Here is a 23,054-nt window from a genome sequence, read left to right on the forward strand (position 1 = left end):
CAGGTCTTGATCAACGAACAGACGTTTCCCTCCGTGGTTTCGGGTGTATCTACACACGTTGCCGACGTGATCACCCCACCCACACAAAGACGAGAGAGCCCATTTATTCCTCGTCTGCGGAAGAGGTTTCTCGCAGAAACCATGGACCAAATCTTGCAGCTTTTAAGTGCAAGTCGGTCCCTTCCGCGCAAGTCCAACGGCCTAGGTGTAGCCACTGGGTCAGTTCGGACTCGCTGCAGTACGACAACTGCACACCTCCCAAGAGAGGCAAGGTGGTACCGCGACAGGCAGTAACTCCGTCTGTTGCCGCACCAGCTGTTTTAGACCCTCAGTCACAACGGACAGTAGCTCCGTTTGTTGTTGTCTTTCATAGACCCTAGTGGTCCATGCTGCAGACTATACAGTCTCAGCTTGCTCCTTCATGCAGGAGTATCGTGCTGGAAGGTTGACAATGCACCTGTTAACCTAAAACCCGCCGAGGTTGTGCGCTCAGCAGATACTGCGGCTGCCTGCTCCCACACTCCACCTGTGAGAGCTCCACCTCCGATGCGCAGTCCACCCTGCCAGACGCATGTTCTTGCTGCACCTTCCGTTGACATGCGTGAGCTACCGCATCAGCAGTGGGAAGGTGCTGTAGAGCTGCAGGGTTCCAGCTCTATGCGGCATTCTCCGCAACCCATGCGGCATGCTCCGCATACATATACAGCATGCTCCGCATACCATTCAGCATGCTCCGCAACCCACCGCAGCCCCTCCCACGCACCAGCACTCTGCTTTTGTTGTTGCCAGCTCCCACACTCCGACTGCGGAGAAGGTTGACGATGCACCCGTGGGCCTACACCTCCCACGGTTGTGCGCCCGGCATGGCTTCCTGCTCTCACACTCTTGTTGTGAGAGCTCCTCCACCCATGCACAGTCAACCCTGCCAGATGTATGATGACTCCCACACACAGAGCACTCCGTTGCCGTGCGTGAGCTACCACAAGCTGCCGTGTTTTGACACGGTGTGTCAGCCTCCGCAACACACTGTGGTTACCGCCACTCGCCCGCAGCTAACTAGTCAGTCAGGAGTTGAGGCTTCCCCACACAACTTTGGTTGTTGCCAACTCACAGACTGTCAAACAGTTACATGACGTTGCCTTCTGGTCTGCTACTTATACACCAGTGCTGTATGTCCTCACGCTCCTGTTGTGGTTGACAGTTCACAGACTGTCAAGCAGTTTCATAACGTTGCCTTCTGGTCTGCTGCTTTTGCACCAGTGAAACCCTCACTGAGAGAACCTAGCTTTTCTCGGATATGGTTCCTGTAGATGAGAAAGTGCTGTTCTCCCTCCTTCTGATATTCCCTTGAGGACTCTGTCATTTGGAGAGGAGCCTTAAGCTGCTTAGCCTCCTATGGACTTTAATTTAAGCATAACATGCTTCCAGGGAGGGTAATGGTTCCGCTTCAGTCGCTAACCCCGTCTGTTGCCACACCTGCTCCCATAGACCTTGGGCTTTGTTGCAAGACATGCAGTCCAAGCTTAGTCCTTGATAGAGGATTTTTTACGGAGAAGAACCTTCTTGCCAACGACCTTCCTACCGGTTGGTTGTACGCCCTGTTGACGCTGAGGTATCCTACTCACGTCCGCCAGTTGAGATGGTTCCTCCACCGGTGCGACCCAGTGTGGGTTGCCAGTCGCACGTTGACGTTAAGCTACTCTCGGAGGTGGTTGTGGACGTTCAGTGTGTCACTGGGAAGACGTTCAACAACCAGCAGAGGTGACTTGTTGTGACGCAGTGCGGCAACCTCAGCAACCCGATAAGGGGTTGTCTGTACTACCCAGACAGTCTAGACAGTTTCGGGTTGTCGCTGTACTTCCTCGCATCCCCATGGTTGACAGTTCACAGACTGTGCAGCAGTACCATGATCTTGTGTCCGGCTCCGTCACGCATCCACCAGTGCGACCGGATTCAGCGAGTCAGACGTTGCCCACTCCGTTGCCGTTTCCTCATCAGTTTCGGATGAGGAACCCTCTGATGAGAACATGGCTGAACAAGAAGATCAATCCCCAGCCCTGCTATCCATCCAGAAGATGCTGAAGAAGGAATACGGCCCTGTCAGGCTGTGGATGAGTCTGGTTAGGACACTGTCATCCGTGGTTCATTGGTGTCACTTGGAAGACTACACCTCCGTCCTCTTCGGTTTCATCTAGCTCTTCACTGGAAAAGGACAAGACGCTAGAAGCGGTCTCGATCCCGGTTTCCGGAAGATAAGTCTGGTCTAACCTGAGGAAAAGACTTTATCAACCTTTTATAGGGTCTTCCCCTGACTGTTCAGACTCCCAACCACGTTCTCTTCTCAGACGCATCGGACGTAGGCTGGGGTGCGACCTTAGGCGGTAGGGAATGCTCGGGATTATGGAACTCGAGTCAAAGGACAATGCATTTTAACTGCAAGAAGCTTCTGGCAGTATGTCTGACCTGGAAAAGCTTCAGGTCTCTCCTTCAAGACAAAGTAATGGAGGTCAACACGGACAACTCCCTGCTTTGATGTTCATCTCCTAGCAAGGAGGGACCTACTCTCTGACATGGTGCGAGTTCGCTAGTGACCTCCTCTCCTGTTCAACAGGTCTAGACTTTTCACTAGTAACAATTTCTTCCAAGGCAACTTGAATGTCTTAGCAGTTTGTCTCAGTAGGAAGGGACAATAATTCCAACATATTGGACCCTCCACAGAGATGTATGCAAGAGACTTTGGGTCACCTGGGGCCAGCCAACCATAGATCTCTTCGCAACCTCGATGTCCAAGAGGCTCTCAATACTTTGCTCACTTATCCCGGACCCAGCAGTGGTTCTTTTAGATGCCTTTCTACTAGATTAGTCTCATCTAGATCTATATGCATTCCCTCCGTTCTAGATTGTCAACAAGGTACTGCAGAAGTTCGCCTCTCACGATGGGACAAAGTTGACACTAGTTGCTTCCCTCTGGCCCGCGAGAGAATAACTTACCGAGGTACTTCGATGGCTAGTAGACGTTCCCAGAACTCTTCCCCTAAGGGTGGACCTGCTACGTCTGCCACGCGTAAGAAGGTACTCCAAGGCCTCCACGCTCTTCGTCTCACTGCCTTCAGAGTATCGAAAGACTCTCGAGAACTAGAGGTTTTTCGAAGGAGGCAACCAGAGCGATTGTTAGAGCAAGGAGAACATCCACCCTTAGAGTCTACCAATCGAAGTGGGAAATCTTCCTAAACTGGTGCAAGTCAGTATCCGTATCCTCGACCAGTACCTCTGTAACTCATATAGCTGACTTCCTCTTATATCTGAGGAAAGAGCGATCTCTTTCAGCTCCCACTTTTAAGGGTTACAGAAGCATGTTGGCATCAGTCTTCCGTCACAGAGGCTTAGATCTTTCCAACAATAAAGATCTACAGGACCTCCTTAAGTCTTTTGAGACCACGAAGGAGCGTCGCTTGGTTACACCTGGTTGGAATTTAGACGTGGTTCTAAGATTCCTTATGTTAGACAGGTTCGAACCACTTCAATCAGCCTCCCTGAAAGCTCTCACCTTTAAGACTCTTTTCCTGATATGCTTAACCACAGCTAAAAGAGTCAGTGAGATTCATGCCTTCAGCAAGAACATCGGATTTTCATCCGAAACGGCTACATGTTCTACATCTTGGTTTTCTAGCCAAACACGAGCTGCCTTCTCGGCCTTGACCAATATCGTTCGTTAATCCAAACTTATCGTATGGTTGGAAATGAACTAGAAAGAGTATTATGTCCTGTAAGAGCTCTTAAGTTCTATTTTAAAAACCTTTACGAGGCCCGTCTGAAGCTTTATGGTGTTCAGTTAAGAATTCATCTTTGCCTATGTCAGAGAATTCTTTATCCTATTATTTTCAGACTGTTATTACGAGAAGCTCATTCCCTTCTGAATGAGGAAGACCAAGCTTGGCTGAAGGTAAGGACACACGAAGTTAGAGCTATCACAACTTCCGTGACCTTTTAATAAATAGATCTCTGCAAAATATTTTCGACGCAACCTTTTGGAAAAGCTAATCAGTGTTCGCGTCTTTTATCTTAAGAATGTCCAGTCTCTTTACGAGAACTGCTACACTCTGGGACCATTCGTAGCAACGAGTGCAGTAGTGGTGGGGGCTCCACCACTACAATTCCCTAATTCCAGAACCTTTTTAATCTTTCTCTTGAAATATTTCTGGGTTGTCCGGAAGGCTAAGAAGCCTTCCGCATCCTGGTTGATTTGGCGGGTGGTCAAATTCTTTCTTGAGAAGCGCCTAGATTAGAGGTTGTGATGAGGTCCTTTAGTATGGGTTGCAGCCCTTCATACTTCAGCACCTAGGAGTCGCTCAGCATCCTAAGAGGATCGCTAGGCTCAGTAAGGAAGACGTACTTAAAAAGGCAGAGTAATGGTTCAAGTCGACTTCCTTACCAGGTACTTATTTATTTTATGTTTGTTATTTTGAATAACGGCTAAAATAAGATTCGGGATACTTAGCTTCTTTGTTAACATGTATGCTGGTCTCCACCCACCACCCTGGGTGTGAATCAGCTACATGATCATCGGGTAAGATTAATATTGAAAAATGTTATTTTCATTAGTAAAATAAATTTTTGAATATACTTGCCCGATGATCATGAATTTAAGGACCCGCCCTTCCTCCCCATAGAGAACCAGTGGACCGAGGAGAAAATTGAGTTCTTGTTGACAAGAAGTACTTGAGTACCTACTCACAGATGGCGCTGTTGTGTACACCCCCACCTGTATAGCGATCGCTGGCGTATCCCGACCGTAGATTTCTGTCGGGCAACAGAGTTGACAGCTACATGATCATCGGGTAAGTATATTCAAAAATTTATTTTACTAATGAAAATAACATTTTTCTTTAGAGTTGAAAAAAATTTCAGCTGCTTCCCATTTTCCCTGTATTGCAAAATAAGTACTGTAATCTTGAAAAGAGTATTAATTAGAAGCGTATCTTTTTAGAAATGTCATGATAAAATTATACCGAGTCTCTTAAACTTACGTTAATTATCAAAAAATTATGCTTCGGATAAAGCTCAAGGTCTTCTCTAAAGATTACGTATAAAGTTAAGACAAAATGGGATAAATAAAGAATTGATAAATTTTGTTTCATGTAGAAAGGTTATTTACTACTATTAACCTCGATTAAATGTTTGTCCTCTATAAGGATGATAGATACTTAGAGATTTGCATTGTTCACTTAGATCTTGCCATTCACCTGTGTAATATGGAGACACTAGCGAATGATAATGTTCCCTTAGTGGCACTTTCTTACTTACTTACTTTGATGGCTGCTTTTCCGGTCCCATACAGCAGGAGAACACTACTCTCTATAGGACCTCCATTGTCATTTTACCTTATTCGTTCAGAGTATTTAACATTTCATGTCTCGTATTCTTCATTTACTGTTAAATCGTCACTGTCAAAAGACTCATGAAATAAGAAAGTCTTCAATTTCCTCTTGAAAGCCTTAATGTCTTCAATCATTTGAATGTTTCGTGGGAGCTTATTATATAGTCTCGGGGCCGCATATTTAAAGGCTCTGGAGCCTGCAGTAGCCATATATCCAGGTTCCAATAGGCCTAGTTTGAAACCATCTGTAACTATTCTCGAGTCGACACTATTTATTGGTTGTGCAATATGTAGCAATGCTCTTAAGTATTTTGGATGCCCAGTTCTGATAACTTGGTGGGTTATTGTACATATTTTAAATTCAATTCTCGCTTTAATCGGCAGCCAGTGTAAATCGATTAGTATAGGGGTGATCCTTTCTCTAGGTGGGACACCTTTTATCAGTCTTGCTCCTCTGTTAATTATGTTTTGTAATTTTTTAAGTTGCACTTTTGGTGCATTGTAGTAGATAGAGTTGCATTAGTCAATCCTGGTAATAACACATTTATCACAAGTTTCTTTACAGAATTTTCGTCCAGGTACTTTTTTATAAACGCAATATTTCTTAGATGATAACCAGCAGTTTTTATTACATTATTTATTTGGGCATTTAGAGACAGGTTACAGTCAAGAAATGCACCTAGATCTTGAACTTTACTAGATATCGGCACCGAGTCATTATTCATGTTCATTTCTGACCCCTATTCCCTTATTACTTTATAATTTTTTTAAACTTGTGCATTTCATCCTTGAGAAAAAATTCAAAATTAATAGTATTCATAGTTTTTTAACACCAATATAAGAAATCATTCATAGATGTATAACATCAATTAAAAAAGATAGAGACCATTATTGCACAAGGACTTGAAAACTTCACTTGTGCTCTACATGGTCTGATGTTTTTTTTGTCTTTTCAATCTAGGTGCAGTCACAATTCTATAAGTTCAAATGCTCCTTGAATTAAGAGACACAAAAGAATAGAGTTAGATAGTTAGATAAGGCTGGATAAAGCTCAGCATATTCAGTTATAAAACAGGGAGAGTAAGTTGAGGCTGATAGTGTTTAATGACTTTTCGTCTATTCTACCAAGGCTTAGTCTGTGTTTGGTGTTATATGATTGTGAATAGATACCCATAAATATTACTGCATGGAATTCAAAGCCCTTCTTGCAAAAATAAGCAAATAGCTAACTCATGAATGGTAAGGACTTACTTTAATCAATATGGGCTTAATGTTGTAACAGCCATTACAAATGTTCACTTGGTGCTTATAGATTTGCAGCTTACCCAACAGAAAAGCGATAATGAAAGGTAAAGGTTAAGAATTATTTTGAGAAGTAAGTAATTCCATTCACTATTGTACATTCGATGTCAGGATGCCAGAGAACTTCAAATCATTCAATCAATCACTATTGTACAGTGTACACTGTAGTACAGTATGATTCATGTAAAAGGGTTACAGGTTTTTTTTCAGTGAAGTTCCACATATATTGTTTTCAGTTTGAATTTTATATGAACTTTTGTCAATTTTTTATGTGAAAGAGGCTGCATAGCTATCAGTTTTTTTCTATATAATTTTTAATGATATATTTCTTGTAGGTTTTTGCCCAAATTCTTGGGCAGCGATTATTACCTCAAGCACCAAATAGACGTCCTAACAAGTGGATCAGTGCGGTTAGCAGACATTCTGTATAGTGACTCTGCCTTACCATACTTCATGGAGGTAAGTCAAGTTTAAACAATCAACTTTGTTCAGACATTAATGAATCTTATTTAACCTCAGCAACGATTTAAAGGCTTAAAGGCCGCTCAGGAATGGCAGAGGCAAGGGACAGAGACATTGCCATAGCAAGTAAGACAATTCCCTAGGGACTGACCATATATACATGTGATCAGTGCCCAAGACCCCTCTCCACCCAAGCTAGGAACAAGGAGGGCCAGGCAATGGTTGCTGATGGCTCAGCAGTAGACCTATGGGCTCCCCCAAACCCCCCAACCTTAGCTCACAAGGTTGGTGAGGTTGCAGCGACCAAAGGAACTAACAAGTTTGAGCGGGGCTCGAACCCTAGTCTGGAGATCACCAGTCAAGGACATTACCAACAGGCCACCACAACCCTGAAAGTTATTGTTGAAAACAGACAGTTTTACTTCTTTTTCAGGCATGCATTCCACTGTTTTGAGGTTGTCTTTACATTATCAAATATCATTTTTTAACTTGTCTTAGGACCAACAACTTCAAATATCCAATACTATACAGGTTTTGTCACACTGATTTGGTAGTTGTTCCGTAACCGAAATACAAACCACGCTATTTACAAAGGGTTATTACTTTTAGCGTAGCTGAAATGGCGAGCCATTAGAATTTAACGAGGGTGTATTACCCCCCGCGCTAGTTAGCGGGGGGGGGGGGTAGGGGAGTGGTAGCTAGCTACCCCTCCTCCCCCTCACACACACGTGAATACTCACTTTCACTTTTGGCTCGGACTGTGACAGACGTCTCTGTCTTGGTCCTCGCTTGGCAGCCATTGTCTGTTTTGTCTTTACTTAATCGCTTACTTTTCTTTTACTCAATATATATGTAAACATGTTTTCATGTTTGTATATATATTTGAGTATAGAAATAAGTAAGTTTCCTTTTCAGATGTGTGTGTGTAGTGTACGATATCTACGTGGAGGCCTCGGCAGTTAGGCCACCACGGCGTATTTTATGGGTGGCGATCGAGTTTGACTTATGTCTTTCTCTCTCTCTCTCTCTCTCTCTTGAGGTCGTTCACCCTTTTACTACGTGTTACTACGCCCTTGTAGCCTAGCTTCCTTTCCGTGTGGGGGGTTGCTACGCGTACGTTTGTATCAATTAGTTATGAATCTAATTGTAGTTGTTTTTTTTTTTTTTCAGCTTGTAGAACGATTCCTTTCGGGGTTTTCGTTCTTTCTTTAGTGTTCATTCATTTTTTAATGACATAATTACATAGTTACATAATTATAATTGTTATAATTCTGTTTTGGTTACAGCTCTCCTTCCGCGAGTGTAAGTGGTTGTGAGGGCACGTGCCTGTTGTGTAATTCTTGTTCCTTTCCCTCGGGATTCCTCTTCGGAGCCTTCCCGGGGGAATGAATGTGTACTAATATTATTTGTTTTATTTTTTTACAGTTACCGATCTAGTTCGTTTCTGTAATATAGCAACGGTGTGAGCTGTCTGGTTGAGTCCTGGGGATTCGGCTGTTGCTGCCTCCCCCCTTGTATTTTCGTCAGGGGCGTGTCTCCTTCTACTGGTAGTACTCCCGTGTCGACGGACAGCTCTCCAGTTCATTTTAGAACAGTCAGGAGGCTTGCCTCCTTGGGCGGATAACTTTCCTTCCGAGGGAAGTTTTTCCTGTCCAGGCTTGAGTTTTTCCCCTTTTGGGGGGTTCTTCTCTTGCCTTTTTTTCGTGCGACTATGCTCTTGGTGCTGAGCGGTCGCACCTGCAGTTTCGCTCAAGGGGCTGGGCAACTGCAGGAGCTCCTCTTCGGAGGATTGCTCCTTTTAGGTCACTGGCTGACCAGTCTCTTCCTCGAAGTGTTTCTCTTTCGTTCGCGAGAGAGTACACTCATAGAGACTCCTCTTCGGAGGTTTCTTCTGTTGCTGTTGCTGTTGGCCTCCCTCGCCGTAAGGCCCTCCGTCCGCCTCGTCGTAAGGGCCTCTCATCTCCCTATAAGGGTGCTTGAGGCGCCCTTTTGGATCTCCGTTTGCAGCCTACACTCCTTTTTTCTCGATCTTCCGCCTTGGTGCAGATGGACAGCAGTCTGATCTCGTCTTCCGACGGGCAACGGTCTTCCCGACGGGCAACGGTCTTCCCGACGGGCAACGGTCTGCCCGACGGACAGCGGTCTTCCGACGGACATCAGTCTCCCGGCGGACAACGATTCCTTCGGGGCAAAGGGTTGCCCCCACGGGGGTTCTTCCCTTGCGTGTCAGGGTTTCCCTGCGTGCCCTTCTGCTCATCAGCGCTCTCCTGTTCGTCAGCGCTTTCAAGATGATCTTCCCTGCGGTTCCTGTTACGTGCCCTGTGCGCCCACGTTCGCCCTCGCGATCTAGAACTTCGGTTCAGGTCGGGGTCAAGGACTTCTTCTTTGCGCAGGCTTCCACGCGTAGCCTTCTGCTCGTCAGCGATCATCAGCTCGCCAGCGATCTCCGGATCGCCCACGTGTGTTACAGCTGGCACGCCAACGTTCTCCAACACTTCTGAAGGAACATGGTTCGCCAGCTACTAGCTCACCTGCGCATGCTGATCCACCTGCGCATGCTGCTCGCCATCGCACAACCCTGCACGATCGCCCGCTTACGCATGCTGCTCCTCATCGCACAACCCTGAACGATCGCCCTCCTGCGGATGCTGATCACCATCGCACCCTTTCACGCGATCATTCACCTGCGCATGCTGCTCGCCATCGCACAACCCTGCACGATCGCCCGCTTACGCATGCTGCTCCTCATCGCACAACCCTGAACGATCGCCCTCCTGCGGATGCTGATCACCATCGCACCTTTTCACGCGATCATTCACCTGCGCATGCTGCTTGCCATCGCACAACCCTGCACGATTGCCCGCTTACGCATGCTGCTCCTCATCGCACAACCCTGAACGATCGCCCTCCTGCGGATGCTGATCACCATCGCACCTTTTCACGCGATCATTCACCTGCGCATGCTGCTCGCCATCGCACAACCCTGCACGATTGCCCGCTTACGCATGCTGCTCCTCATCGCACAACCCTGAACGATCGCCCTCCTGCGGATGCTGATCACCATCGCACCCTTTCACGCGATCATTCACCTACACATGCTGCTCGCCATCGCTTACCATCACGCGGTCATTATCGCCAGCGATCTTCACCTACGCGGCAGCACGATCCCTCGCCGTCACGCCATCGCTTGCGTTCGTCGCCTCGGACACGTGTTCATTTACCTGCCCACTCGCCTGCGCGATCGCTCGCCTGCGCGCCCGCGCGATCGCTCGCCTGCGCGCCCGCGCGATCGCTCGCCTGCGCGCCCGCGCGATCGCTCGCCTGCGCGCCCGCGCGATCGCTCGCCTGCGCGCCCGCGCGATCGCTCGCCTGCGCGCCCGCGCGATCGCTCGCCTGCGCGCCCGCGCGATCGCTCGCCTGCGCGCCCGCGCGATCGCTCGCCTGCGCGCCCGCGCGATCGCTCGCCTGCGCGCCCGCGCGCCCGCGCGACCATTCGCCTTTGCGCGACTGTTCGCCTTTGCGCAACCGTTCGCCCTCGCGCGACCATAGTTCGCGGCGAATTCCACAGCCGGTGGTAGCAGCAGGGACGCGTGCTCCTAGACGGCACTCGGGATCACCTCCATCCAAGCACAGGTTGGTAGTGCAGGACGAAGACAGGTCAGTACAGCATTCTTCCCCACCTTCTTTTCAGGCAGGTACCGTCGGGTCCACTCCAAAGGATCGCCCGATCCCTTTCACCTTAGCGAGGATTTCGGACTCTGTGTCCTTGGAGCAGCAGACATGGTTTGGTCCGCTGGCACGGGCGTTAATGAGGGTTATGAAACCAGTACTCGCCGGCCAGGGTAACAAACCAGCGGCTGTCTCTCCTACGCTGAAGAGAAAGAGAGGAGTGGACTTCGTGGTGACTTCCCCCAGGGCGAAGTTGGTTCCCAAGAGGTCGGTCTCGAGGGTCCCCTCTCCTGTACGAGTACTCTCTCCTTCTCCTGCCCTGGAAGGATTTTTGGCGGGGGGGTTTTCTGTTCAAGATTTCTCCATCGGACAAGGGGTGACTGCTTACCTCTTCCTCTGGGAGCTTACCAGGTTCTTTCCCTCCTCGGTTACGGCCCGAGGTTTGGTTCAAGGAAGCTACAGGAAGATCAAGGGTACTTTCCTCCTCTCGAGCTCAGACACCTTGGCCTTTCGTCGTTAAGTATCTACTTGCGGACAAGCTCGATGTTGTACCATCTGGACGCGCTGACTGAAGGCTTCCTTCGGGTGTCTCATCTGTGGAGGTCGACGACCTCAGACACCCTTCCATCCTTGAGAAGAGTTTTGTCTGTGCCCAAGGACAGAGACTTAGACAGCTGCTGTGCGGAGTAAATCGACTTCCGGTTTCACTCCTCCAAGGCGCTTTCTTCCAGACTCTGCAGGGCTCCAGCGCCCTTTTCTTTCAACCACGTCGGCCTAAGTTATCGGCTACGACAACTGGGACAAGGTGTCCAATTGCAGTTTCCTCCTGTCAGGAACAGATGGCACGGGAGATTCCCCCGGGGGGGCATAGGCCTAAAAGGAGTTCACGAACTCTAGGATTGCAGGTTTTTTCGCTGGGAGGATGCTTAAGGTTACTCATCCGAATGACAGCTTCCCGATGCCCATTCCCGCACAATCTCTGTGAGTAGCCAAGGATATCGCGCCTGCTGTCTCTGTCAGCGAATTCAGTGTCTCTGAACCTCTATGCCATAGCGTCAGCAGAGTGCCCGGTTGGGCAGAATGATCCATACCTTAGGCGAAGGTCTTCCTTAGGATCATCGACGGCTTCACCCCCGGTCCCCCTCAGTCGATCCTTTCTTGTAAGGAAGGATCTGAGAGGGGATGTCCATACTCGACCTCTCAGTCCTGATCAAGTTTGTCGAACAAACTTCGGCCAGCGTAGACCAGCAGAATCGATCAGACTGGTAACGAGGCGACAGGACTCCTTTAACCCTGGATCGGAAGGACGGGTACTTTCAGTTTCCATTCCATCCAACTTCCAGGGTGCTCGTCGAATTCAGCCTAGACTGCAAGTATTCCTGCTTATGATGCAGTGTGGCTATCCCGGCGTGGCATAGCAGGTTTGTTTCCCCAGAGAACTCTCCCTGCCTTCCTCTTGGCCGCTCAGGTGCAGGCTTCCGCCTCCTCTGCTGTTTGGAGGGCTGGTCAACTCCGGTAGGCTCGGGTTTCGACCTTCTTCAGCGCCGGGACTAGCTTCCGGAATGTGACCATGAGTGTGGGCTCATGGTATTTTGCTTGGAGCCTTCTCTTCCTCTGCCTCAACATCTGGAGTATCTGGCCATGATTTTGAGTCAACCGCCTTACCACATTGGAAACCCCGCTTCTCGTCCGTCCAGCGAGGTTAAGCAACGTCGGTACTTGGATGGGTGACCACCTGGGGACGCCAGATTCTGTTACCGCATCCTCCGAGCCTTCCTTTCGGTTGACTGTGGCAAGACTGAGGAGAGTCGCAGTACCTGTTCTCAGTCAAGCAGAGCTTTCAGCCCTACCTTGGAACGTTTCCTAGTTCTTCTTTCCTCATTGACCCGTCTATAGTCCGAACGGTCGCCTCAGGATAAGTTCCATGTGGGGCGATCCAAGTCCCGGTGGCTTCAGGCAATGTTTAACCGGACTCCCTGGCCCTATGGGACCAGCGGAACTATTAGACCTGCAATGGGTGTTGACCTATGGAGCCTCTTGATGGTAGTGGATATTCTCGTCCTTTCCCCACATTCTTGATGCGGTTCTCGGACTCGTCAAAGGAAAGGGGGGGGGGGCCATGTTCCGGTCCAGGCCTATGGTCAAGACCTGAAGGATACCTCTCCATCATTCAGGCAGGCTTAAGGGCCTTAGTCTGGCCCCTCTTCAGATCCTACAGCTCCTGCCAAGTCGCCCCGTTGCGCGTCGACTTCATCCTAACCAGCAGGGGACGCCTTTTCACACCTTCACATCTTGTAGTAGAGATACCGGGATGATTGAGATTCTCTCAATTCCACCATCGGCTCTCTCATTCCAGGCAGGGGAATGTCTCTCTCAGACTATCCGAGCAGAGCCTCATAGAGAGAGTGTACCTAGGGGTCTTTGACCTTGGGTAACCAGCAAGTGCTGGTCTGGGGGACCTGATCGCAACACCTTGGAACCTCAAGCTTCCACTAGTCTTACCCCCAGTCTCAGACCCCGAGACTCTGGCAAGATGCATTCCGGTGATGGTGGGACAAATTCGACGCCTGCGTCTCCCCTCCTTTTTGTCTGCGGACAATGGGTCTCAACAAAACCAGGTTGTCTGTCAACCTTTCAATGGGAGAGCTCCACTGGGACTATGCGCAGAACGGTTTCTGGACCCTCTGCTTCCCCTGACGGAACTCCCGGGAGAGCTTCTCCCACGGCGCAGACTACTCAAGCAACCACACTGCGACATCTCTCCCGAACCGGGGCATCGCTTCGGCTTCATGCCTGGAGACACTACGCTTCCTCCTCTAGAAGAGACAACCCGCTACAGTCGCGGTACGGAGGTCGCGTCATCTGCGATAGTCATCCACAGGGGTCTCCCAGGCAAAGTGAAGAGTCTAAGGTGGTGGGTGCCGTGGGAGATATACCTCTTCCCGTGAGGCCTCTTCTCCAGCAATAACGGTCTTATTGCCTTTCGGCGGGAGGAAGCTCCTTTCCGCTCTCGGCAATGAAGCCTGTCGCTCAGCCTTTCCCTGACCTTCAGGCTTAAAGGAATAACTTTTTCCTGCCCGCTGGATCTATCCTCGCTCATGCGAAGCTACGATCGTCCCTGCCCTAGTCGGAGGAAGACCTCCAACTTGGAGCATGGCTCGGACTTTTAGTCCTTTAAGAGATCTTCTCAAGACCCTTTTACGACAGGCCTCGGATTGTATTCCGCCTTGGGTCTTCTGCTCACTCTGGCCACGACCAGTGTGTAAGCAATCTTCTTGGTCTCTTACTACTCCCCCCTTTCTAAGGAAGAGGAGAAGGCAACATTCAGGCTCGCTCCTGAGTTGTTGGCTAGACTCAGAATCTGAGGGTCCCGACCCTTCGGTCCGATTCATTCAAGATTTCGAGTCTCCATTCTGTGTGTTATGTCCCAAGACCTTCTCTTTCTTGCCAGTAAGGAATCGAGAGGTTAGCGCTGGGAACAGCTGCAGTTTGGCCTCAGTTGCAGCCGATTTGGGAACACATGGAGGACATGGGGGGAGAGTCACCAGTATACCTCTTCAGCCCGGACTCGAGTACATTCATCTCGACCTGTCTTCAAACCCTCCCCCGTCACGTCGCCCTACAGCACGATGTTGGATACATCGCAACGTCCTCGCCTTCGAGTAATACTACTCTGTGACGCAGGTGCTACAAGCTGGAGTCTGGAAGCGTCTGATGACTTTCGCAGCCCGCTTCCTGCAGGGCGTGACCCACAGGAGTCTCGATACGTTTTCTATCGCTCTGTGGTGGCTACACAACAGCTGGTCTAACCTCAGGCTCCTTTTTGGACAGGTAGCAGAAGGTTGAGGGCATTGTTATCAGGTTTTAGTCTGCATGAACGAAAGAAGTATGTCTGGCCCTTACTTCTTGCTTCATCATCCCCTCTACGGGGAAGCAGCATCCTGGTCTCTGCATAGCTGACCTCGAACCTCTGCAGGTAAACCATGCTTCCTTGTGTTCCGAGTATTGAGTCAATACTGTCGCGTCCCCCATACCCTGACGAGGTGGTATTGGGAACGTCCTAACCCAGAGTTCCTTCTGGAACTCCAGGTCAACTGCCTAAGACGGGTCACACTTCTTCCTTCACACACAAGCTTACGTAGGCCACATGGTTCCTTGCGGAGCAAGGAACTTGTGAGGTGCAGGGACTCCTTTTCTCGAGTGCGACTCACTCGGATTCTGAGTCCCCGGGTAAAGCCAAAGCCAGTATGGCTGGGGACTTTCCACCCTTCCTAAGGGATAAGTCACCCTTTGTAAATAGCGTGGTTTGTATTTCGGTTACGGAACAAATGACAAATTCGAAGATAATTTGTATTTTTCCTAACCATACAAACCTTAGCTATTTACACATATTTGCCCGCCAGCCCTGTCCCCCAAGACAAGTCCTACCTCTAAGTGAAAGTGAGTATTCACGTGTGTGTGAGGGGGAGGAGGGGTAGCTAGCTACCACTCCCCTACCCCCCCCGCTAACTAGCGCGGGGGGTAATACACCCTCGTTAAATTCTAATGGCTCGCCATTTCAGCTACGCTAAAAGTAATAACCCTTTGTAAATAGCTAAGGTTTGTATGGTTAGGAAAAATACAAATTATCTTCAAATTTGTCATATTACAAGGTGTTTAGGCTTAAATTTATTTAATCCAATAGTTGACCCCTTACTCCTACAAGGTTGATAATAAGGGAAAAAAGAAAAAAAACAATAAGCAAAAATGTGTACAGGCTAAATGAATGGAATAAATAATTGTTTGTCCATCAAGTATAGTAAACTCCCTCATATCCAACTCTTTGAGGATCAGATGGTTGCCAAAAAGGTGAATTTACAGGACATCTGATAGTTTCCCTAAATTATAATACAATATGATTATATATATATATATATATATATATATATAAATATATATATATATATATATATATGTATATATATATATATATATATATATATATATATATATATATATATATATATATATATATATATATATATATATATATACATATATATATATATATATATATATATATATATATATATATATATATATATATATATATATATATATATATATATATATATATATATATATATATATATATATATATATATATATATATATATAGATATGTATGTATATATATATATATATATATATATATATATATATATATATATATATATATATATATATATATATATATATATACAGTATATGTATTTGTTTATATCTATATATAAATACACACACACTCAGTCAACCCTGTATTTTGGCGAGGGTCAGGCAACAACCACTGAAAAAGTAAAAAACTTCATATTATTGATGCGCTAGGGTCAGCTGATTCCTTAGCCCCTTCACCAACTAACAGCTCCTTATACATGGTCCACTAACTGTACTGTAGTTCATATTACTATAATTGTACAGTACTTTCCAAACTCCGATTTTTACACTATTGTTAACTTTTGCTGAATCCTTGCTGAATCACGTGGCATTAAAAAAAATTAAGACTGGAATGGTCACTCAGTAGAGTGTATCCCTTCGCCAATGCCACATAACAAGCTAGGCAATTGAATTATGTACATTTTGGCACTTGTTTCATACATATTAGATAAAAATTGACCATTATATAGCAAAAAGATGTTTTTGACCCTTTTGTGACCTTGGATTATGGCCAATCATCCCACTAGATTTCATGAGATTTGCCCACAATATAGCAGAAAGGCATTTTTTAATCTTTTAGTGACTTTGACCTTGATCATGTTGTATATCACAAGGTAGGCAATTGAATTATGCACATTGTGGCACTAGTTTTTTGCTAATACAGCAGGATCAAAATTGACTACGATACAGCAAAAAGATCTTTGTTCCGACACAGATACAAACCTTTTGCTATTTATAGGGTATTACTTTCGGCAACGCTGAAAACTAGCCAAAACAATTTTAGTGAAGGATAATTACCCCATCTGCTAGTTAGCAGAAGGGGGATGGGGTAGACTGGCTACCCCCCTCACTCACACATGTTGGTTGAGTAACCGCTTTTGCTTTTGGCTCGGTAGAATGCAGACGTACCCGTCTCTCTCTCCCAATAAAACAAAACTGCTTTGATTTTATTTCTTTTCCTTTTTCTTTTGTGTATTGGTGTGTGTTTGGTTATTGTCCTGCTATGCGGACATGTCCAGGTATTGAGGGGCCGCTGCTGCGGTACCTTCATGTCGTGCGTAGAGATGGACCCTCACCCTTTATGCCCGGCTTGCCGGGGACGTCATTGTTTGCAGGACATCACCTATTCTGAATGTCGGGAGTGTCCTTCCTCCCAGTGGGAGAGGTTTGCGCGTAAGAAGAAGAAGTCTAAGCGCGAATCTTTGATTTCGGGGTCTTCCTCAAAATCGAGGAAATTGCTGATTTCTGTTGCTTCTACCCCCAAATCTCTGCCTGAAGCTACTTCTCAACCAGGCCCTTTCAGGGCACGGCTGAGTAGTAGCGCAGGGCTTGTGACTCCAGGTCAACCCTGTGGGATAGGTGAAGGCGTCGGCTCCCCTAGTGAGTCGGCTCCTTCCCTTCCCCCAGGGAGTGCCTGTTCCTTTCCAGACCTAGTGTCTTTGTGGCCAACGGTGGGCGTCGATGGCCCCCCTTCAAAGGAAGTTCTCATCGAACTCCTCCGAAGGGGAGTGGAGAGAAGGCGATCATCTCCTTCCTCTGCGAAGGTTGATCCTCCTTTTGTGGGCGCAGGCGCTGTTGCCCATCGGTCAGGCCGAGAGTTTGGTTCCGATGCCAAGGAGTTAGCTAACCCACCAGGGGCAGTGGCAGGGCTCTCTTCAAGGCAAGATTCCCCTTCGGTGGACCATATCTCTCGTTCATGAGAAAAGATTGCCTCTTTACATCGGCGATCTCCTTACGCTTATGGTTCTCCTCCAGGGGGGGAATGAGAACCTTGTCATAAGCAACGTTCCCCCTCGGGGGAACGCTCCTCCCCTGCGGAGGATTTATGTGTAGGTCTCGATCAGTCTCCCCCTCGGGCGGACTCTGCTGAACGTTCATCTCCGGAGGTTCTTAGGGTGGATGGGTTTTTAACTCCTCTACAACCAGGACGTTCTCCTCCTCGTGCTGTGAGGAGATGTCTTTTTGAACCTGCTGGTTCTCCTCATGTTGACCCTTCGGGGTCTCGTGACAATCACCCCTTTTGCTGGCATGATCGTGAGCCTTCGGGCTCTCGTCATGTTGATCCTACGGGTTCCCATGACATCAGGAGTCCTTTAAGACTCCCTCTTGCTGAGCTTTCGGGGTCACACGGCTCGAAACCTTCGGGTTTCTGTTACTCAGAACCCTTGGGTTCTCATAACACTGGTAACGTCGAGCCTTCGGGGGCTCGTGCCATCAGTCACGCTGACCCTTCGGGGTCAGCGTGACGTTGACCCTTCGGGGTCTCGTGACAGAGGAACCTCAGTTCCTCGTTACGTTGACCCTTCGGGGTCTCGTAACCTAAGTTACGCTAAACCCTTGGGCTCTCGTAACTTTAGTCACGCTAACACCTCGGTATTTTGTGACTGGGAAACTTCGGTTTCTCGTTGCGCTGACCCTTCGGGGTCTCGCAACACGTTTCACGCTAAACCCTCGGGTTCTCGTGACTATAGTCATTCATTATATGACAGAGAGTTTGCGGACTCTTGTTGTGTTGATTGTTCGCGCTCACACAACACAAGCTATCGTGAACCTTCGGGTGAGCGTAGCAGTGAGTTCTCTCGTGCGCACGACCAAGTTGGCGTGCACGACCAAGTTGGCATGCACGACCAAGTTGGCGTGCACGACCAACTTGGCATGCACGAACAAATTGGCGCGCACGAGCAAATTGGCGCGCATCAGCAAATTAGCGCGCACGAACAACCTTCTGCGCGCCAGTCGCGCGAACAACCTTATGCGTGCGAACAAGGTGTGCGCAATCAGCGCCATGTTGGAGGGCGCGCGCGAACTGTGCATGCGCACGATCATCTCGGCGCTCGTGAACAGTCTGGCGCACGAGTGCGCGACCATCTTGGCGCGCACAATCAGTCTCTTCAGTCTAATAGGCCTTCATAGAGACAGCAGTCGCCCGCACAACCATGCCCATATCCTATCCCTAAGGGTAGGCCTGTGCCAATCTTGCCTACTGGGATGCTTCCCTCAGGCAAAAGGGTTAGGTAACCTGCAAAGGTGGCTAAACCCAGGGAACCGTGTGCTCATAAGGACCTCCTTATTAGTTACTTGGGAGCCCATGACCCCCCGTGGCTTCGCGCCTTATTCAGTGTAATGCGCCAAGCCATGACAGGAGTCGTTCCCTGCTCCCAGTACTTAGGAGACACACCTAGGACCCCTTTGTCGCCTCCTCTCGTCCCAGGGGTCTCCCCTCCTTCCGATCCTAGAAGGGGTTCAGAGGATTCCGCACATGCGGGTCCATCTGACAAGGGGGAACGGACACCCCCTCGCAAAAGACCTCGGGAGGAGAATAGGCAAGAACCTCAGGGTAGTCCCCTGCAGTTCAAGACCCCACAGGGCAGACCAAAGTGGAAAAGGAGAAGGATTCATCCTTCGTCCCCCAAGGAGGATAGGGTGACTTCCTACAGTGACCCCTTTCGTCCCTCACCGGTCGAGATAGTGTCTAAGGAGACACAACCTGCGACTGTGTGAGAGACACTCCCTATGGCAACGGACTTACATTCCACCCGTAAGCCGAGGGAGCCCTCTAGGCCCTCATGGACAGAGGACCTCCCGCCTCGTAACAGGGAACTGAAGGATTTATTCATCATCCCTAAATCCTCGGCCAGGCATCCTTCTTCACTGCTTCCCAGGCAGCCGGGAGCGAGTACCTCCTCAGTAGTCTCCCTATCCCCAGTCTATCCCGTTGCCGACTACAACCCACTCCGGGCTGCTATGGATGAGAACTCGGATGTGGAAGGGCAGAGCGATCTTGAGGATGACGCTCTACCAGCATCCGATAGCCTTAAGCTCACGGATGATGAGAGGAAAGAGTCGGAACATGCCTTCTGGCAGGTCCTAGCCTGTATCCATTCCATCAATGGACTACCAGATCCATCGGCGGCCCTCTGGATGAAAAAGAAATGGTCATTGACCAGTTGTACAGCACTCAGAAACCTCAGAGGACCAGTGCAGCTTTGTCCTGGTCAAAGGGGTTGAAGAGTGCCAAACAAAAGGCAGTGTCCCAGGCAACTGAGTCCTCCTCCTCTCTCCGCTCCAGCTCATCCTCCAAGCTTCTACCTCCTTTGTATGTGTTTCAGAGGAGGTACTACGAGATCCTTGGAGAATCTCTTCCAACGCTGCCTCACGACCACTCTATAGAGGCACTCTTGAAGGGCACACCCTTCAAGAAACTTACGGGACTTCCAGTCTCCTTTTCGGCCTCTGAAATCCTTAACCAGGAGAAGGTGGTGAAGTACGCCATGCAGGCTACTTCGTGGCTGGACTTCTGGTTGGGATCCTTAGGACAACTGGTTCGGTCTAAGGACCTGTCTCGGGAGTCCTCCAGGAAGTCTTTGGAGACTTTCCTATTGTCTGGCACTCGGGCCATTGAGTTTTCTCCCACCAGGTAGTGAACCTTTGGCCCAACACTTTCCTGAAGAGGAGGGATGCCATCATAGGCAAGTTCCATAGACATCTCCCTCAGGCCGAAGTAGCGAGGCTGAGAAATACTCCTTTTGAGGGCAATTCTTTGTTCCACCCTGAGGATGTTGAACGGGTGGCAGAGAGGTGGAGGAAGTCCAGCCAAGACTCCCTCATCCAAAAAGTCTTAACAGCTAGACCTTACCCGTTTCAGCCACAGCAAAACCCGCAACCGAAAAGGGCTAGAGATCCAAAACAGCAGGGTCAAAAGGGTGCGAAGAAGGCCTTTCACAACAAAAAGTTGTTTCATGGAAGAAAGGGAAAGAAGGGATCCTGCAGAGGCCGGTCCCAATAGGGCAGGCAATTCTCCCATTTGCCCACCTGTTGGGGGATGCCTGCAAAGCCGCTGGCAGAGGTGGCTTCACCACGGGGCCGAACCCTGGACGGTCGAGGTGATTCGTTCAGAGTATCGCATCCCGTTCACGCCCTCTCTCCCTCCCTCCCTCCACTGACTCGAGTGCTGATTCCATCGAACTCCTGTGCGAAGGGATCTGCACGGGAGTTTGCCCTCAGGGCAGAGGTCCAGACCATGTTGGAGAAGGGGGCTCTCCAGGAGGTCCTCGACGGTTCCCCAGGCTTTTACAGTCGACTCTTTCTTGTGAAAAAGGCGTCTGGAGACTGGAGACAAGTCATCGACCTAAACCTGAACAAACACTGTTCAGGATGGAGACGGCCGGCACAGTCAGACAAGCGATAAGACCTCGGGATGTCATGTGCACTCTAGATCTAAAGGACGCATACTTCCAGATCCCAATTCATCCATCTTCCAGGAAGTATCTGAGATTCATGTTCAATCGGAAGCATTACCAGTTCAGGGTACTGTGTTTTGGTCTTTCCACAGTACCCCAGGTTTTCACAACAGTATTCGCCCTGTATGATCCTGGGCCCACAGAGTCGGCATCCGTCTCCTAAGATACCTGGACGACTGACTGATTCTGGGAGACTCGGAAGCGGCCCTTCTCCGCCACCGTGACGAGCTTGTAAGGTTTTGCCAGGATCTGGGGATCATGGTAAACCTCGAGAAGTCTCATCTGTTGCCCTCTCAAGAACTGGTATACCTAGGCATGCGATTAGACACCCTATGGCACAAATCGTTCCCATCAGACGAAAGAATTCAGAGACTGAGGGAGATAGCACAGGTCTTCCGCATTCGGGAAGAGCTCCCGGCGCAGTATTGGCTTTGCCTTCTCGGTCACCCCTCTTCCCTGACCTGGCTTGTCCCCAACAGTCGACTCAGGATGAGAACCCTCCAGTGGTGACTGAAATCCCAGTGGAATCAGCACACCGATTCTTGGGATCACCTGGTCTGCATAGGACTAGAGGAACAGTCGGACCTCAGGTGGTGGTTGGCGGAGCCGAACCTCTGCAAAGGGGTCGATCTTCTTGTCTCTTCCCCGGAGTTGATATTTCCTCCTCATTGGAACTTTCTTTGCTCATACGAAGTTACGAGCTTACTTGTCCCCAGGCAAAGCTAAAACCTCCCCCTTGGAACGTTGTTCGGGTCTTCAGGTCTCTGAAGGGCTTCCTCTATGAACCATTACACCAGACCTCCGATCGCCACCTCATGCGGAAGACGGTGTTCCTGCTTGCTCTGGCCTCGGCCACTTGAGTCAGTGAACTTCATGGTCTATCTGCTGATGTCTCCCACTTTAAGAGATGGGGGGAAATAATCCTCAACTACGTCCCTGAGTTTGTAGCTAAGACTCAAAATCCGGGTGTGCCGGACTCCAGGTTTGGCTCATTTCGGATAAAGAGTCTTCGTTCTGTAACCGAAGATCCAGACCAACTGTTACTATGTCCAGTAAGGAGTCTGAGGTGCTACTTAAAAAGAACGTCAAAAGCTCACCCCCGTGTACAAGCGCTTTTTGTCAGCACGGGGAAGGTCAAGAGGAGGTTCATGAGGAATACTATTTCCTCCTGGATCAGGAAAGTAATTGAATACGCTCCCAATCCAGACCCTCCTCTGTCCAACCGACCCAGAGCTCATGACATCAGAGGCATTGCAACGTCTCTGGCGTTCAAGAAGAATTTTTCTGTGGCATAGGTAATGCAAGCGGGCGTGTGGAAGCGTCAGACGACCTTTACAGCCCACTACCTGAAAGACGTAACCCACAGGAGCATGGAAACCTTCTCCATTAGTTCTGTGGTGGCCGCACAACAAGTGATCTAGTGCCTCGGGCTCCATGATGGACAAGTAGTAGAGGGTTGATGGCTGAGGTTACCTGGGTTAGTCTGGGGTGAATGAAAAGAATTTCTGGCTCCCTTCTTTATTTCACCTTCTCCCTCCCCCATGGGAAACAGCTCTGCAAGACTGCAGCATAGCTGACCTCACCCCTCTTCAGGTAAGATTCACTTCCCTTGTGCATCCTGAGTATTAATAAATACTTTGTTACGTCACCAATACCTCTTGAGGGAGGGTATTGGATATGTCTTAGAACTCATGCTTACCCTCGAGTTCCTACGTAAAGACAAGCCACGAGTCTCTCTCACACAGGCTTCTGTAGGCCGCTATCATTGTGTTACCTTGTAACTACTTTGATTTTAGCGAGGGTGAGGTTCC

At 48.8% G+C, this 23,054-nt stretch overlaps 1 protein-coding gene across 1 annotated transcript in view; it reads left to right on the plus strand.

Annotated features, from left to right (window-relative positions):
• pkaap (A-kinase anchoring protein pkaap) overlaps positions 1-23,054 on the plus strand; it is a 98,164-nt gene that overhangs the window by 14,508 nt on the left and 60,602 nt on the right. The window contains exon 4 of the mRNA XM_068354133.1: positions 7,015-7,138. Coding sequence (XP_068210234.1) covers positions 7,015-7,138 — 124 coding nt within the window. The remainder of the gene's footprint in view (positions 1-7,014; positions 7,139-23,054) is intronic.

This window comes from Palaemon carinicauda, chromosome 30 (genome assembly GCF_036898095.1).
Source record: "Palaemon carinicauda isolate YSFRI2023 chromosome 30, ASM3689809v2, whole genome shotgun sequence".
Taxonomy (NCBI): Eukaryota; Metazoa; Arthropoda; class Malacostraca; order Decapoda; family Palaemonidae; genus Palaemon; species Palaemon carinicauda.